Source organism: Apus apus, chromosome 10 (assembly GCF_020740795.1).
Source record: "Apus apus isolate bApuApu2 chromosome 10, bApuApu2.pri.cur, whole genome shotgun sequence".
NCBI lineage: Eukaryota > Metazoa > Chordata > Aves > Apodiformes > Apodidae > Apus > Apus apus.
Window position 1 is genome coordinate 17,828,871 of NC_067291.1, and position 19,369 is coordinate 17,848,239.

General features: G+C 37.5%; 1 protein-coding gene across 4 annotated transcripts in view; it reads left to right on the forward strand.

The window, feature by feature from the left end:
- Nucleotides 1–340: 340 nt before the first annotated feature.
- Nucleotides 341–19,369, forward strand: part of LRRC28 (leucine rich repeat containing 28) — a 93,565-nt gene continuing 74,536 nt past the window's right edge. For all 4 annotated transcript variants that reach the window (XM_051628799.1, XM_051628800.1, XM_051628801.1 and 1 more), the window contains exons 1-5: nt 341–443; nt 2,734–2,962; nt 7,532–7,572; nt 10,101–10,138; nt 10,880–11,017. In XM_051628799.1, the coding sequence (XP_051484759.1) occupies nt 2,795–2,962; nt 7,532–7,572; nt 10,101–10,138; nt 10,880–11,017 (385 nt within the window). In that variant the 5' untranslated portion in view covers nt 341–443; nt 2,734–2,794. The remainder of the gene's footprint in view (nt 444–2,733; nt 2,963–7,531; nt 7,573–10,100; nt 10,139–10,879; nt 11,018–19,369) is intronic.

A 19,369-nucleotide genomic window follows, 5' to 3' on the forward strand; every position in this document is an offset into this window, starting at 1 on the left:
GTCATCTCGGTACGTGTGAGTATACATGAAGTCAGGTGAAGAGCAAGCAGGGAAACTGACCTGTGGGAGCCACGGACGGGGAGGGGGCGGGCCCGGCGCTGAGGTGGGGCGCCCTCTGATTGGCCGACAGCGGAGGGGACGCCCGGCTGGGGCAGGAGCTGGGAGTTGTGATTGGGCGGCGGGCGGGGGCGCGCCCTGTGGTTGGGCGAGAGGAGGGAGGGGAGGGGGAGGGGGCGGGGGCGGGGCGGGGCGGGGCGGTGCTGCCGCCGGGCGGTGTCTCGCGAGACTCATGTGGCGGCCGCGGTCTCGCGCTGCCGGCGCGCGCTCCGCCCCTCGGTGCTGGGGCCGGTGGCGGGGCCGGGCGGGCCGGGCCGGGCGGGCAGGGCTGCACTGGGCTCCGCCGGGCTCCGCTTCTGCTCCGGCGAGTGGCTTTCCCGTCGCAAGTGAGTGAGTGGGGCAGGGCGGAGCGGGGCGGCGCGCGCTGCCGCTGCTCTGCCGCCCGCCCGCCCGTCGCGGCGCGCGGTGCCGCTCCGTGATGGGCTGCGAGCCTTCAGCGGCCCCGGGGCCGGCCCCTTCCTCCTGCCCCCTCTCTGGCTCCCCTTCAGCCGCCGCAGCCCCTCCTGGGCTCCCCCCCCCCCCCCGCAGCGCCGGGGCAGGCGGGTTCGGTCGCCCCGCCGGGTCAGACCGGCCTGTCCCGGCCCGGGGGCACCGAGCGGGGCAGCCCCGCGCGGCCTCACAGCCTCTCTCTCTTGTACCCGACGGCTCCTCCAGGTTTTCCCCCGCCTCGGTGCTCCCTTCCCCTCTGGGGGTCCCCTGAGCCTCCCGGGGTCACCCCTTGGCTGAGCCGCCGCTCCCCGTCAGCTGCTCGACCCGTCTCTGTCTTCTCCATCCTCAGGGAAACGGTTTTACCCCCCGAATGACCTGACTTCTCATAGGGCCGTCATCACTGGCTGTTACCTGTCCTCACCCTTCCCCTTAACTTTCCTTAAGAGCAGTGATTGTTCCTTCTTAGCAGCGCTGTGTCTCGTCTCTGGACTAAGATAATTTGGAGAGAAAAAAGTTTGGCTGGTGGTGGAAGGACGTAGGAGGGTTTTCCTTTGAAATGAGAGCCAAAATAGAGTATGTTATGTCAGGGCTTTGCGTTTGTGGGCTCACATGTGTGTGTACTTGAGTGTGCTACTGCTAAATGTGGTCCCGTTGGTGTGTGGAGTCAGAACTCTGACGTCTGAGTGCAGAACACTTGAGAAGCTTGTCTGGGCAAACTGGAAGGCTACTGGTTTTTTATGTATATATTCTGTGACTTCATAGCTTTTAATTAAACCATTTCAGGAAAATATGAGCTTTCCTTTACCATTGCTTATATTATAGCAGCTAATGCTCAAATGCTCTCAGACTATGCCCATTAAAAATTCTAATGCTTTTCCTTGCATTATTTTAATGTTGATCACAGATGTGGAGTTTGGAATTGTACTGCCTTAATTTCCTTGCTTTACTGAACCAAGGGAGCTGTAATGCTGCTAGTGCCAAGGGCCAGCAGTGTGTGTACCCTTAAGATAGCTAGTGAAGGTAATGGTTAAAGCCATGGTTCTTCTCATACTATTTAACCAAAGTTGGAATGATATGTTCTGATCTTATATAGGATTCTCAACAGGGTAATAATTTGCCTGCAGAACTGATCTTAGCATGGCTTGAATTTGGGGTAAGTCAGGACTGGAAAAGGTGTACAGGATATTTGTTACACCTAAATGGTGATGAGGAGTGCTTGGGACTCTGAGAAAACAAGTGCTGTATTCTTCCAGAATTATTCTTCTCGTTAATGGAAATTAATTTGTACACTCGAGTCTGTAGCAAACTGGTGACTTTAGTAAGTAGTCTGGATTTATTATGTCTTCCTGACTTCTACAACAGTTGAAAAGTAGCATTGCTGTTCTTATCTAAATCTAAACAACAAAATAATAACTAGAATTTTAGTTATACATTAAAAACTAGCTAATTAAAGTATGTTTTCAAATACGAGTTAGTTTTTAATTTGTCTTCATCCTCCTGTTTTCTGCCTTTGAAATTGTCAGTTAAAGCTTGACATTTAGTTCTTCTGGTTTTATTTTTAGTAAGGAGCTGAAAATCTGCTGTCACATCTAGCTCTTTATAAATTTTCTTGCTTTAAGTTTATGATTTCTTGTCTAGTAGTTTATTATTTCAAAATGACCTTACTGGCTGTCCATCCCCAATATCCCTTCCAACTGAGAAATTCTTCTGGTCATTTTCTATGGGAAAGCTTAAGAAACTTTCACTGCCTTTTGTCATCTGGCTTAAAACCTACATAAAGGCATTTTAGTAATTCGGGCATAAGAATTCCTGTGATAAATTGTGCATTCTTCTTATTTGTGGATGTAGGACATTAATAGTAGTTACTAGAGACAGGTTTTGTGGTGTATTTTTTTTTTCTTGTGGTGGCAACTTTGACAAAATTATGTGAAAGGTCCATAAAAAATAGATTAAAAAACCCCATTATGTATATCTTGCTATTGCTGGTCTGATAATATTCTAAAACTTCATGCAGATAATAGTCAAAGGTTTGATTCTAATATATGTTATGGTGTGGATGTTCTAGGTACTTAATTTATCTCAACACATTTGTTCCAGTTAATATATAATCAGACAGTGTGTGATAACTAACCTTCTGCAAAAGGCATACACCTTGATCATGTGTTTTTTTTCCTTTTTGTCTCCTAGAAATAGGTCTGCTTTCAGAAGATGCAATGCACTAGATTTGGTGCTTGGAACATGATTAGTCATGGCATCAGAACTCTGTAAAACAATTTCTGAGGCAAAGCTGGAAAGGCACAAGAATTTGTTCTTAAATTATCGAAACCTCCATCACTTTCCTTTGGAGTTGCTGAAAGATGAGGGGCTTCAGTACTTGGAGAGACTTTATATGAAAAGAAACTCCCTGACCACATTGGTACGACAACCTCTTTATTGTAATGTTTACTGTCTGTATGTTCAAGAATTCTGATTTATTGAACAGAAAAATAATTATAATTTAGAAAAAAAAATCTTACAGAAAATCTGATTTTTGAAGTATGTAATCCATTGTGATTATGAGTATTTGGTTTTGTTATGTTTGGACTTGCATAGGTAATGTAGAGAATAATAAATGGAAGTTTATGACGTTTTATGGTTACCTTTTTGAAGTTCTGTGACCATCTGCTGGGTTGTTTTTTTTTTGTTTGTTGTTTTGGTTGTTTTTTTTTTTAACTGCTATTCATTATTTCTCATGTCAGGCCTTTCTGTTGTTAGGAGATGTTAGCAGTCTAGTCTTGGTTCCCTCTTTAGGCTAAACAGCTTTAACCTTGGTGTGTGCCTTATTTTAAAGGCATCATCCACCTCAGGATCTAATTCAAAACTTCTATTTAAGGTGTCAGTGAAGACCTGTCTCTGTGGGCTGCTGTTGATAGGAGAAAAAACAGTTTATTTAAAGGGTGTGGGATTTCCTGTTGTGGTTTCTTCTTGTTTTGTTGTTTTTGCCTTTGAATGGATGTTGTGGCCTCAAAATGCAGTGTGGGGTCGTTAAATAACTGAGAGAGACATTCTGAGGCTGTAGGACTCAGTAGAGAGTCAAAACTTGCTACTGGCAATAGGCTGGAATGTCCGGGTAATTCAGTTAGGTTTTTGTTGTTTGGGGTTTTTTTTGTGTGTTGTGTTGTTTTTTGTGGATTTTTTTTTTAATGCAGTTGTGGTTTTGTTGGTTGGTTGTTTTTTGTTGGGCTCTTCCATTGTATGATAGGTAAAATAATAGCCAGGGCAGAGGACCTGGAGGACTGATTATTTAAAATTCCCCCAAATTATGTTTTTCAGTGCTTCCTAGAAAAAGTCCAAATAATTTTGTTAAGGAATAGCGTTTAAAGCTTTAACAATCATATGTTAGAATCCTCAATAAAGATTTCATTTCATGGGCTAAAAGCTGGAAGTATTCTGAAGATTTTATGCCTTTTCTTGGATGAGTCAGTTAAGTTTGCGTGTACTGTAGAGAATTATTTTGGCACTCTTTGGTTTTGGGCAAGTCCTTTGTATAATAATTTAATAGAAGGTGAGGATTTGTGGTTACAAAGTAAACCTGCCTTAAAAATTAACCCAAGTCTGTAAACAGTTCGACTTTGACACGTGAAATTCAGTGAGTATATGGTGGTGTAAGGTACTTGAAGCTTGCACTGCTCAAAAGATGAAACAATAACAAGGAGAGTTTTGCATATATATAATTTTTCTGCATGTATGTTTTAGAGCCTGGTATTGGTTTTCTTAAAGGAATTAGAAACGAAAGCGAAGTCTTGCAAGTAGCAGTTTAGTTCCATTTTCCTCTTGGTATCTTTTAATATGGTGAGCCAATAGATGTATGAGATGGTATAAAAGTAATTACCCCTGGTTATTGTCAACAGAAGAAGTGTAAAATGGGGAAAGCAGCTCTTGCCAGTACTGTTCAGTACTGTAATACTTATATCTACATTAAAGTGTGTGTGTGTATATATATATATATATATATATTTATATATATAAAATAAAAAATACATATATAAAGTTACTTAAAATGTGGATCATATCTGGGCAAAATTACTTGCAAACAACATGAACTGGAGCATTAGGGTTCAAAATGATCAGGATAACTTGTTCATAATATGACCTGGTGGAATCTCATTCAAGTGCCTAGCACTGTAGCTCAGAACTAGGCAAAACTGGGTCTCATTCACTGAGTGTCTGCTCAGCAGAAGAGATGTTGGAAGTTGTGGTGGACCAAAATTTATCAAGTCAGCAGCATATTACAGGAAAAGGCAGATGTCTTGGTGGAACATAGAAAGTTTCACCATCTCCACTAAGAGAAGAAATAAATCATTGTTGGTTACTCTTAAAGTGTAAGCTGGAGCAAAGAGTGAGTCGGGTGGTTCATACTTACAGGCATCATAGGTAAATGTAAAGAATTTAGAAAGCAGCAACAAGGGATTTTTAGAGAACATGCTGTATGAAAGAAGATTGAGAGATTGAAGTTAATTCCTCTACCAAAAAACAGAAGAAAAAGAGGAAAAAAAAATAGAAGAGGAACGGGGAAGAAATCATCAGTATTTTTACAAAACAGTATTTTCATAATATTTTTTTATGTCCACGCTGGTAAGACAAGTAAAACTGTCAATTTCAGTAAATTAAGTTAGTTCTATTGCAGGGGACAGGGGGATGTCATCTAAGAATAGTTGAAAACAAATAGGTTATTGAAGGAAGATGTCTCTTTCAGCCTTATGCTTTTGTTCTGTGCAAGGTAATGAGCATAAGCTCATCAAGAAATACTTCGAATGCTTATGGCTTGTTAGCAATCATCAAAACTAAATCTGCACCGTATTTCTTTAAAGTCAGTTGGTGCTTTTGTCCCACCAGTTTATTCCTTCAGAGTTCTGAAAAAGGTGACTAAACCAGCTTTTTTTCTTTGCTCTCTGAAATTACTCTAGCCCTTGACAGATGGCTCCTGTTAAAATGTCTGGAATTGTAACACTGACAGAATTTACATATACCTTGCCTAAGAGTAGTTTCATTTTTGTCTTCATTGGCAAGATGGAAATGGTAGAGAGCTATGACATAATGAATGGATCAAGAAGTTATATAGCACACCTGTATCCCAGCACCAAGTCTCCTAGCATCTCATTTCATGTTAGACTGATTGCACTAGCCTTCCAGTAATCCTGTTTCCCCATCTATTAAAAGGAAATTGACGCTTGCCTTGATGGCACTGTCACAAGGATGATCTAGCCATAATCAAGAATAATTATTCTTAATTTACTGGCTCAGAACATGCAATGTTGTCCTGTTCAGACAAATCAGCAAGTTCACTTTTTGAAAAATGTCCAGCAGGTGTGAGAGCAAGACAAGCCTCACTAAACCGGTGGCAGAATTGATTCATTTATCATCACTGTTTGTTCTTATGTCGCCAATGGAGATCAGAGTTAGTTTTACCTCTTGATAGGTCATGAGTATTTTTTGCATCATCATTTTTTTGTAGGATGTTGTATTGGATAACTTTTACTCAGACTCATTCCTATTGTACTGAAGAAGATAAGCAGAATTTCTATTATACACTTGCCAAGCTGTGAAGTTCTGTCTCTCCTGAGTTTAGCTCTCTTACAATATGAAGCACTTAAAGCAAGAATAAGAGTATAACCATAATTTACAATGTGCAAATAGTTTGTTTCAGGTTAGTACTCTTACTCTAATAAAGGTTGTAGGATGACAGTGAATTTCTCTTTTTAGTATTGCCTCTTCATTTTTTAAATTAAAGCTTGAATTTTTTGTACTTGAGCATGTTGCAGCCTTTGCATATTTTCCCACCTGAGGCTTTTTTCTCTTTGACGAAATAAAAGTCTGTGCCGAGAGAAGATAAATGTACTGTAGCAAACCTTCCAGTAGGTGGCAACAACTGATTAGTTATAGGTCGTGTCCTGTGTCTTGATGTCAAGGGATTCGTTTATTGAGCCATCATTTGCTGCTCCATAGTTGAAGACAAACTGTTTTTTGTACTCGGATTTAGGTTGTGGCATGTTTGCTATGTAAGAATATGATGACATTACTTTTTCAGGTTAGCATATTCCTTCACAATGATTTTATAGGCACTGATTTAAGTATTGTAGATAATAATATGCCTTAAATTTACGTTATAGTGAAAGTTGTTAGGTTTTTTAAACAGGAAATTGACCATGTGAACAAGCTGCTTTTAAAATTAATTTGTTTCTGCATAAATGTGTGTTGTGAAAACTTTTTTGAATAAAACATTTCTATGTTTAAGCAATAGAACTGTAAACCTCGAACAGTTTTGAGACCAGTTACCACCAACATGACATCTGAAGCCTGTGAAGCTGATTTAGTGATACATGTTCATGGTTATAAATGCCATCAAGAAACAATTGCAGCTAGGGATCAGTTAGCAATTGGAAAATGATACGCATGTTAATGTGTAAATGTGGAAATCTAGTTTGATGGATTCAGCAGTTATGACTTGGCAGTAACTGATTAAGCTGCTCAAAGTTTGTAGGTCATTTCCCAGTTTAAAAGCATTACAAAATAGAATACGTTATGGTTAGATATCTTGTGTAGCTCTTGTTCTGCTGTAAGTCTGTAAAGGCTGCAACTTCTTAGCAGTCTCTTGGCTTCAACTAACTTGATTAATTGAATGTGCTTTCAAAAGTAAGGTTTTGGTAATCCATCTTTTCAGCCTCAGAAGTGTGAGGACCATTTGGTTGAGGACACCATGACACTTTTAGGTTGTAGTTCTGTTTCAGTAGTAAATTGCTCACCCTTGATATATCCCAGATTGCACTGATGGAGAATGTGCAGGGGTGTGGAAATAGGTTATTGTATACAAGCTCCTTGTTGCTATTTATTCTGTGACTAGCTGCTGACATGTTTTAGTGTGGTTATTAAAATGAGTTGGGTACACAATATTTGTGTCTGTTTTTTGTTTTGAAACCTAAAAAAAAAATCTCTAACTCTTTTTCAGCCAGAAAACCTTGCACAGAAGCTTCCAAACCTCGTGGAATTGTGAGTTTGTGTAGGAGTTCTAATATATTTTTATTATGCTGATCCATCTTAGAATAATTCTAGAATGTATTGCTTGTGCATGACCTACCTCTTAAATGTGAAGGGTTTTCTTGGAGGGCAAGAAAGGGTAATTTTTGGTGGTTTTTTCTTTTTTTTTTTTTAAATTAATTAAAGGAGGTATATTCAGATGTACTCAGTTCCATGTTAATACTTTTATAATTTGTTTATTGTATTGTAAGAACTGTTATAGAAAGGTCTATCCTGCTAAGGGGGAACATCCCAAACTCCTGTGTAGACCTTTGTCATCCTGATAAAGCACTGAAACCTGCAAATGCAATGGTCAGGTGGTTGTGACAGAGCCAGAGTAACAGGTTTCTGCCTCCAGCCCATCCCTAGTTCATTTCCACCCCAGCTACCAGGGGTATTATGAGCTCAGCTTTGCTGACTGTAGTGCTAAGTTTTTTGGAATCAAAATTGTCAGATAGGACCACGAATGAGCAAGAACCCCTAGTAACTATATAATGATGATTGCTTTGAGCTAAGTAGTTTATCCTGCCTTGTCCAAAGAATGGCTGTCACATGAACTGTATTATTTTAGCAATTAATTTTAAGCTGTAGTCCCCTGAGTCTATGTCATCTTCCCTCCCCTTTTCTTCTTGTAAAATTACAATTACCTTGTATGGTAGGATTAGGGGGGTTTAGGGGTTAAAAGGGAGATCCCCTCTTCCCCTTGTTACTCATGTGGCTCATTTTCAGTTGTGTAACTGATTCATCATTGATTCTGTTTATTTAATGGAAAGCTCCAGAGAGGAGGAGCTGTATATCTGAGCAGCCCAGTGCACTTTAGCTGTCTGATCTTGTCATCTTAATTTGGCCCTTAAAGCCACACCTTTCTGGTGTAATAGAACTGTTTTGTAGGTCACTGCAGTCTCTGACTTGCTTAAGAGACAGTCTTGTCTCATCATGCATGAGTCTTGAGAGTATGTTTATGCTCTGAAGCAGTAAAAGTAAAAAATTTTGCTTTGTATATACTTACTATTTGTCATGGGGCATCAGGAAATCTCCGTGGTACCTGATGGTGCCTGTAGGAAAACCTCTATGAATTACTGCTTAAAAGAATTTCTCAAAAAGTTTGAATCGTAGGAGTCAAGCCTAATTATTTGGGGTTCAACAAGCTTAGCTATACCACCATTATCCCACACATTCTGGTGATGTAGAGAGAACTACAGTGGGCCTGTGGTTTGTGTAGCTTTAATAGTACAAGTAAATTTTTTATCAGACAATAAGAGGTGTTTTGTTGACAGCGAAGGATATCACAAAATTAAGATCTATTTAAATAATAATTTGTTACAGTAGTTTTGTATTTTGAAAGACAAACTTGTCATTTTCCTGAAAATTAGAGCCTTAGGAATTTCACCCTATGTTTTTTAAAAGTCATTATTGTCTGTATTTCTTTGTGTCCCTCAGGCTGGGATACTAGGTGTAAATTCTCATAATATACTTTTTTTTTTTTCCTTGAGTAAAATATTCACATGTATTTTCAGGAGCTCCAGCTGAAATGAGTAGGAGAGGTCACATCCTGAGTTGTATATATAAGGATTTCTACAAACATATCTGCTATAGTTATGGTTTACATTTTTAGTAAACTTTAAATGTCTGCAATTTTTAAAGAGAAAGTGAAGGCTCAGATGCTCTATGCAGTAGAAATGTTTGTCTTTCTTAGTTCTGCCTCTTAACTCCTCAATAGGGCAGGCTCCTACTTTTGGCATTGCTGTTTGCATAGAAGGGAAAAAAAACATGCTGTGCAAATAATTTCTATGTGTGCCTAAATTATTGGACATTGAGTTCTCAGTGGACTTTTGCAAGTAGATAATCAATGCTTGAAAATTTTGTTGATCTAAAAGTAGTTTTTATATTGCTAGCAGTACTGGAAGTGCTCCAGCAGGGGGTGCTGAATATTCTTAGTGAGAGATGTGGCTGCCTTCAAAAACTACTTAAGTGACCATCTCTAAGATGGGATTTTTCTTTAAAAAAATATACTCGAAGTTTGAAAAACTCACTTGCAGCGAGTAGATCCTGTGCTTGTTTCTTAATCCTGTGAGTTTTTTATGTGCAGAAGAAAATGTTTGTAATTGTATAACTTTGGGTGGCTTTGGGCTTTTTTCTTTTCTTGCCCAGTGTTTATCATTCATTCTGATAATTCTGTCTGCTTTATTTTTTTTTCCCGTTGTTGTTTTTCTCTTATGACTCTCAAAAATGAAATCCATTATTACTGTGACAGTGAATGCTTTATTTTTAATAACTGTATGTCATTCTATTTTTATTTTAATCAATTAATACTCTAATTGAAACTTAAGTACCTATCCATTGCCAATTTATACAGTTTCCACAGCTTTTGTGGTCACAAAGAGGAATGGCTTTGAGGGTGCTCTTTCAGTCTGAAATTGGATATTTTTGCAAACTGATAATGTAGCAGAAGTCTGTGAGGGTAACAGATGATGTCCTCTGCTTCTTTCTCCTCCCCACAGGTACCTTCATTCAAATAACATAGTTGTTGTACCTGAAGGTAAGTACTCTACAACCTCACAAAAAGTGGCAGGAGTCATAAAATATTAATTTTTCTTCTCTGAAGAGGCCTATTTTCTCTTTATTTTCACATAAAATGTTAAAGTTTTGCATACAAAGTAAACCAGTGTAGTGTTTAGTTGGTAATATCCATTTTAATGCTGTGTTAAATTCTTTTAATGAATTATCAAATGCACCTAAATGCTGTTTGCTTCAGTTCTAGCTGCAGAAAGTGAAATGGCTACAGAAACAAAAATCCAGAGTGTCTTCTGCTTTCAGTCATTACCACACAGAGTACTTGACTGGTTTAGAATGAGACATTTGAAACCTATCAAGAACTTGTATTGGTTGCTTTTCCTTGCCTTAAAAGTAGAGTTACATGCCCAACTTCTGGAAAGTACTTAAAGCTCTTTCGGAAAACATAAATTGCATAGACTCAAAAGCAAAGGGGTGGAAAAAGTGATTGCAGAGTGGAGTTGTCTGAGCATAATCTAGAAATGGGAGTATTCTCTACATCCCACTTTTTTCCCCTCCCTGTCTCACTGCCAGCAGAGCTGTTGGGTGGGTAGATAGAGAAGCATTTCCACCAACTATGCCTTCAGTTGTGAGCCCGACTTTAATACGTCCAAATCTGCTCAGACATAGGTCTTAGGGACTGTGGCTTTTTATCTTCTCCTAGTCCTATTAAGATGTTAACATTACTGTTGGGTCACATTCATGTTTTAATCTGTTCTCTCACAAGCCATTGGCTCCCTCGTTAAACTGCAGTTTCTGGACCTAAGTGATAATGCCCTGGAAATTGTGTGTCCAGAGATTGGCCGCCTGAGATCTTTACGTCACCTCCGTTTGGCCAACAACCAGCTGAGATATTTACCTGCAGGTAAGTACAGATGCAGGAGGGATTACAGCAATGACAAATTACATTTGAACTTCATTGGCATAGTGATCTGCTCTAGGTTTATTCCTGTCTTAACAGGTGAAGCATGTGAAGGCTAGGCAGGGATTGCCTGTGTATCTATGCTAAATAGACTCAGTGGTTAGAAAAAAGCCATGCTGTATGTGCTTAAGGTAAAGAACAGTGAAATGCTTCTGAAATAGGAAAAAAATGTATCTATTTAACAGTCTTTGCCATTGTATAAAGACAATATTGAACTTTCTTGAGAAGACACAAAATGCCAGTGACAACTTGGCATTATGATAACATGTTTCTTCTGATTTTTCAGAATATAAAGGATTCCAGCCTTTTCTTCTTTTCTTTTCACCCAACAGCCTCATTTTTGTATTCTTTAAAAATACATGTCTAGTAGGTATGCCTATGGCAAATCTACCTCACTATGACAGTAAATAACAAATGTTTGTCTTGCTAGTTTATAATAAAAAAGCAAAATTTATTCAAAGTAAATGTGACATAAAGTCAGCAAAAGTTGGCCATAGGCACATTTTGAATGATTTTTTTTTTGCTTTCTAAATACTTTGATAAGCAGACATAAATGGTTATTCTTCTTCCATTGCCCTTATATCTTTACAAATAAGATAACGATGGTTATTAATTATTTAAGATTTTTTATAAAAACATCTTCCTATCACATATTTGCATTTTTTGATCTGCAGAGATGATAAAAATCTGAAGGCCAGCATTTCAAAAAAACGGGTGTAATGTAACAGGATTAGCTTTTGGGCTCCAATTTTAACTTAACTTTTCAATGTGACCTTCATGTGTTTGCAAGTTCACATTGCTTATTCTCAAGAAAGACATAGCAATTGCTCCTTGAATTTTTGGGTGCAGAAATCTATCTGTCCTTTCCTTGTGCTTTTCTAGGCATAATAAGCTTAATAAGAACAAGTCAAAGGATGATTATGATTTTAAGGAGAAAAATTATATGACTATGTAAATGCTCTGGAATGAAATTAGGTAAACCTGTTAAACACTATGACCCAAGGCCAATAAAAATTCCATCAATTTTCAGATGTCCTACATTCAAAAGTAAGGAGTGACTCGAGTGTGCTTTATGTTCCTCAAAGATAATTTACCTTATGGTGATGTACCATGAAAGAAAGACTTGTTCAAAGAGAAAAGTGACACATTTTCTGCAAAACTTCACACGTTAGCTTAAAAAGGTTCCAAAAAAAGACTTTCAAAAGGATGATTTACATTACTGAAGAGTTCATTTTGAGTCTACCACATTTGATTAGGAACTGGTATCAGCTGCAGAGGCACACTGCATTTCATTTGTCCTGAAGTTTACAAAACTTGGTACTGAGCATTGTTCCTAAGTGCATTGAGTTTTGTATGCATGAAAATTTTGCATGCTTAGAAATAATACTGCTGTTGCTTCCTTCTGAATCAGAGAATCCAGTGGTGTCTGGTCTTTCTGGTTTTGCTGGTAGTGTACAATCAATTAATCCATATGACATTACTGCTATCAGTATTAATCCTGTCTGTCTAGAAGCTGTCATTATTAACATGACTGGATCTCTCACAGCTTGAGGGTTATCAGTCTGAGCAAGATTAATCTTTCACACTGGAGAGTTTGCCCACTGGAGAGTTAATCTCCTGCACTGAGTGTTTCCTAAACATAATGCTTCCTGAACAGGGCTTCCAAGCATATTTTCATCATTTTTCTTTGCAAAATTTTTAAGATTTGCAATATAACTTTAGAACAGAATATTTGAATTTGAAAACAGTAAGTTTTGATGAATTGTTTTAGTCTCAATTATACTGGTTGCATGAGTCTTCATAATAGTGTTAAAAAAAGTGTTCTGTCAGGAAAGCTAGCAAAGTTAATAGAATGAAGCAGGATGGATGTGATTTTGCTGCAGTACATCATGTTTCTGTGTGCTCACTGCTTTATACTGCCTTGCAATGCATTATCAGGGAAAGACAACTCTTAATTGCTCTTAATTCATAATAAGTAACCATTTAAGATATAATTTAGCTTCTACTAGTGCTGCTTGCACAGAATTTAAAGATCTGCAGTGAAAAAGAGCTTTCAGATATAAGTGATGGTCCCTTATGGAAGTAACTAACAAACTTGTGACCATCATTTTCTTCCAGACTCAGTCCTGCATGTACCACACAAGTGGCAGTGAACTGTTTATCACAGCAGAGAATCCAGTTAAGAAAGGCTGATCAGTGTTCACCTTTTGTAACCAGATAGGGGATGGTAAATGTTTGTGAGTGTTAAGACTCTTAATAGCACTTTTCTAGTGCATTTCATGTGTTAAGAATAATTCCCTATTGTGTTTTCATTAATTGTGATTAAGAACTGAAAGAAACAATGCAATTAATAGCATATGTTGATTTAAGGATAAAATTTTAATGTTTTTGTTCCACAAAATGTTTTAAAGTTTGTGCTCCTAACCTAAGTTTTAGTATTTAAGATTTGCCTTATAGAAATCTAGTATAACTCTCATTTAAAAACAATTGAAATGGTATGCATAATGAAGCCCTACATGGATTTATGTTTTCAGTCTGACTGTAGACATTCTTTTTGTCAGGTTTGGTCACGATTGTCCAACTGGTTTGAAAATGTTACTTTGAGGGAGGAGGTGGGGAAGAAGTATGAAAATACATGGAAACGCCATGGATACATAAGCCTTAGTTTACTGAAGAAATCAGGCAATACAGAACTGTTGAGAGGAAAAAGGGCATTAAGTAAAGCATGGAAATGATGCTCTCTGGAGATTAGAAAGCACTTTCTATGCTAAGGCACACTTATAGTGTAAATTACCCTACCTTTGTTCTTAGCAAATGCTACCAAATCGGTGTTGCCCATGGATAGGATGTGTACTTAGGCCTCAAGGCACCTTGTTTAATTGTGCATTACTATGGAAACAATGGGACTTCCATCACACATCATCACATTGTTGTGAGAATTGTTGAAAGAAGACTAAGCTAAACTTGATGAGAGGCAAAGGGAAAAATTTCTCCATATATAAAGCACGTTGGAATTGAAATAGAATATAAAATGGCTGGAAGAAAATGCTTTGTGAAATTCTCTTGAAGCGATGTTTTGAATATTCTTTGTGTAAGGTTAATAAGTAGTTGCAGAATCACCAGTATCTAGGTTTGGTGATAATGAGAATCTCTGAGAGACTCTGAGAGGAGAGCTGATTAAGAGAGTTGCAGATAACAAGAGATTTAATACCAAGTTCTCAAGTTTAATGTTAAGTTCTCATGAGCACTTTTTTCATTGAAATACACAGCAGTTTTTGTTCTGCAAACCATAAATCCTGTAGCTTCTGTCTTTAACAAATTCTTGGTTCTTTGGCTCTGGTATATGTAATTCTTCAATGTGAAGAAAAGTTTTGTCCTATTTAGCTGTAGCACTGAAATAATCTCAATTCTTGAGGGCCATTTGGAAATAGGTAGTGCCAGGGACCATATTTGAAAAAACTTAAGAGCTGCAGCATAGACAGAAGATGGTGTTTCATAGAATCATAGAATCCTAGGGGTTGGAAGGGACCTCGAAAGATCATCTAGACCATCTAGTCTGTTTATTTCACATTATTCCATTACAGAATCACAGAATTACTTTGGTTGGAAAAGACCTTCAAGGTCAAGTCCAAAGATTAACCTAACACTGACATTAGTTCATGTATAAGTGTCACTTAGAGTTGACATTGTTTTCATAGTAGATTTTTTTGAGATTTCTTATTATTCAGATAATTCATGTCATTTTAATTCAGAATTGTAGAGTTACTCCTATATGAAGTAAATTTTTCTGAATCTTCTCACAACTAATTAGAAAGTTCCCCTTTGTTTCTGATGTTTATAGTGCATATGGTATTTCAACTCCTTTCACTCTTGAGAAATTATATTTCTCTTTGTTTAAGAATTATTACATCATTTGTCAAAAAAAAAAATTCTTCAGGAGTCCCAAAGTCAAGGTTATCTTTCAGTTTTGCTGTGCTACCATTTAGATTTTATTTGATTTTTAGCCTTGGAAACTTCTGAAGTGGTGGCTCTTCAGGTTTACATTTTCATCTTGTAGTTGGTAATTGCACTTTTGGACAGCAGATGTCTTAAAAGAGGATGAGTTACACTCAATTTTGGTCTTCAGTTTCATATTTGATGTATTTGACAGGGTTAGATATTTTTTGTTGCACATTACTGGAGAAATACTTCTTAGAAATGGCAAGTTGTAGCATCTTGTTCTAAGATTTAATTAAAAGTGAGGTTATGTTTACTCAGCACATATTGGAGTTAATTATAGATTTACTCAAATGGAAAGCTTAATGTTTTGCCAAGTCAAGAGCAAAAGCTAAGTAATTAAGCAAAGAACAGGGCATGGTTTATGATCCCAGCCCATCTTTTGGCAAAGTACCCTTCAAGAAGGTAAAAAAAGAAGATATCGGCAGTTGTCTTTAGATGGGCTAGACCAGTTTCCCTTTGTGTTTGTTGTCAGGGAGCTTTAAAAACAAAGAGGTGAGCATGTTGATCAGGAAAAAAAAATGCAGTCAAATAATACCAAACTTGATGTAAACTGTACTGTTTCTTTAATCTGTAAAATGAAAGGGCAGGTGACTGGGGAGCACCGGCAGTTGCTGTTGCTGGAGGGGGATACACATCTCTGCAAGAGTCAAAGGCAGGTTTAGCAAATGCCTTTCCTCCCCCATACAGGGAAATGTGTGGCTTGCCTTTCAGATTGACATTTCTGTGTTGTCTCTGGAGACTTCCACATATTGCATCCACTTCTTGCCATTTTGCTTCATTTAGGTAGAATCCAAAGGAAAACTTATTCATCTGCCTTTGATATTTTTAAAGTGCAAACTGCAATAGTAGTTAGGGGAGGTTAATAGCATATATGCTCTTCATTTCATTTCTGTTCAAATCCTTTTCCTTTTCAGGGTAAATTGTTTTAAAAACATAGCCAGCTTAAGCCTCATTAAAATACATTTGTAGGCTTATAAAACTTCATCTTCAAAGCATTTGAGAAAGATCCTGTGAAGCTGATAAGGGAGTGTTATCCTCATTCTACAGAATGGAAAAAAGTGTTTTTAACAGAAGTGATTTGCTCCAGGCCACAGCAGGAGTCAGTGTTAGCCAGAAATAGAACCTGGGTGTTCCCATTCCATTTGTTAAGACCACACCTTTTTGAGGTTGATCATGTTTAATATTGGAGAGGACCGAGTCTTTCCACCTGTTATTAGGAAATTAATAATTATATCTCCATAATGAATAATCCTCTAAGTTAATAGGAAATTAATAGTGGTAAGATCAGTGAGTTTTTGTAACTGAACCAGCCTCTGCTTCCAGAAGGCTGGAAGTGTACAAGAAGGTGCATTTTGGAAAATGTAACTCATGGGTAAATACTAGATAATTTTCTCTGGCATAGGTAACTTCAGTTATAATGACAAGAAGGGTTCAATTGTTACTTAAATTATAAATCAAACCGTAATTGTTTATTACTGCTTTGTCTATTTATAAAGTAATCCTTGGAATGTTAATTGATTATTGCTAAGTCTGTTTTCCTTAGGAATTTGCTTTACTAATGGGTGGCAAGAGAAACTTCGAGACATGAAAACTGCATATTCATTTCTCTCAGGTTTTTTTTAAGTTACTGTAAAGTACAATATCTGTATTTACTATTCATACCAGTATTTCGCTGGTAAAGACTCCCTGAATACCCAACTTAGTAATTCTCAATAGAGCTCAATGTAAGCTATTTCAGTAAATCTTAATTAAAGGCCAATAAAAACTTCTTCCTTACCTCCTTTTCATAGTAGATTTCCACTTATCATGGGTACAGCATGCCAATAATGCTATTCTTATTCTTGACCCTGGCAAAATAATATGTAGCCTTAACCAATTTTTAAGCTTGTTTTCCATATTTTGATTTAGAGCCTTCAAAATGGGGGGGATACATTTGGCTTTTCTTTTTTTCCCCTCTTGTATTTCCCTTCTGTTTTTATTACTGACTCTGATTAGGGTAGATTTCTTTGATACTTAATAAAAATTCAGCTTTTTTTTTTTTGTCATGGTTGTGACTTTAAAAGCAAAGGCACAAACTGCTGCAGACCCTGGTTTTTTTTCAGAGTTGGCATAACCTTAGTCCACTCTGCTTTCCTAATTTAGTAACAAGTATAAAAATATCCACGACGGGACAGGTTTGGTACGCCAGGCACCCATCCAGGAGTGTGGTGTTTTTAAGTAAATGGACTTGTGGGGATTTGAGGAAAACATAGATTAGGTTACATGAGCTTTGCACTCTGTAGGGCTGTGACTATTTAAAGGAGCATGGACTCCTAAATAAAAATCTCTTAATTATTATAATAATATATTATTCTCCTTGAAGTAGGTTCATGCTTAATTATTAAAAATAAGTTTTTGTTTGCACAGATCTCTAAAATACATCCTTTGTTTAATAATAGATTTCTAGGTTCACTTTATAAAAACCAGGAGTTTTTGTGTTGAGGTTTGCATTAGCTCTTATGTTCAACAACAGCAAATATTTTTTTACCCAAATCAGTGCAAAAGTTACCCACACTTGCATGTTACTGTATTGTTTTTTTTCACACTGACATTAGTACAGCTTCGGTAATTATGCTGTGTTAATGCAGAAACACAATAAAAATACCTGATGGTATCTTTCAGACATTCTTTGCATTTCTAGGAGGAGATTTTTACATATTTTGATCTTGTATAAACTGCAGTGCAGCCCTGTTCTGACAGCCTGTAAGGGCTGAAATGTTTTATGAGAAAAACTTCTCTTAGGAAGTTCCAGCAGATAGTGGTGTCTGAAGAGTTAGCATCTCTCTTTAGTTAGCAACAAAATGGCAACGTGGATGGCTACTGACTGTCACTGGACTTGGTGGCCTAAACAGAGGTGACCAAAGCAGAGGGCAGTATGTTGCGCTCCTTACAGATTGGATTTCATGTGTCTCCAGACACAGTGGTACCTATTTATTAAAGGATGTTGGTTGTGTGAGGTTTTATAACAGTCTGCCTTGCTTAAACATTTAGTTTGGGTTAAATTCTCAGGAGGACTGCTAATACTTCTGAGTGCTTTAAATTTATTGGGAGGGAAGTGAGACGGAATAAAAAAATTCCATTAAATTCCTGGAAATTTTCATTAACTAAAGTTTTTCCTGTATACCCTCACCTGTATACTGTGTCAGAATCAGTCATCAGTGTATACAGAGCTGCTCACTATTCTCTCATTTGTCTGCTTGCTGCTTCTTTCAGTCATTTTTTTCCTCTTCCCCCCATGTTGAGAAGCTTTTAAAAGCCTCTTTGTTAGTATCATACAACACTTTTTAGTATTCCACGCACGGTTTCATAATGTCACTGGGTGTTGGTAGCAAAAATAGTAGTATAAAGATATAGTCAGAAAAATTCTAGAGCTATATCTTAAGCTTAAAATGTTGTTCTAATGTATGCTTTTGTTCCAGCAGTTACTCCAGATAGGTTTTATTGGGTGCACTGGAACTGAAATATTTCCCGTAACTGTAGCAGAAATGACGTTAAGAAACACAAAGCCCTACAAAACTATCTCTTTCAACAATGGCTTGTGGTATTCCTCATGGTGCTTCACAGCAGGTTCTCAAAAATGCATGTGTTAGTATGTATGTGTTGTAATTCATTAATCTGAAAACTAATAGGAAACAGTTGGGAGAAGCCATCAATATCTTTCATTGTAACATTTAAATTATGTATTCAAATATCGCTTTGTGTACAAGGCTTATTGGACTAGAACATTCCATCTTAAAATTTGCTATTGTAATTTAGCGCAATCACTTGAAAAGTATTTGGAAATTAAGCTATTGTAATGAGTATGGTTTTAGTTTTATAAAATAAAAAGTTGTGATATGGGTCAGTGCATCACATTTCAAAGTACTGCAATTTTATAAAACATGGATCTTAAAACAACTTCTGTGGTAATTATGTATCTGGAAAAGTGATCAGAGACAACCAGAAACTGGCCTTGAGGTTTAATGTCAATAAATTGAAGGCTAAAGTCCATTTGAAGCCAAAGCCCAATGACCAAGTGTTTGAGTTTTCTAATAGTAGTTTTACAATATTAAAAGTCTCTCAAAGGGGTAATGTAACTTTACTGATAAGTATGTTTCTTGTTACATATTTTAGCAAGATGATAATATTTTTGTTCAAGCACTTTTTCTTAGGTGTCCCTACTTATGTTTTTGTGATACTTTAATTTGAAAAATCTCTTCCTGGTTGGGCTTTGACTGTGTTTAAAACATGACTAGTGGCTCATGTAATTACTGAGTT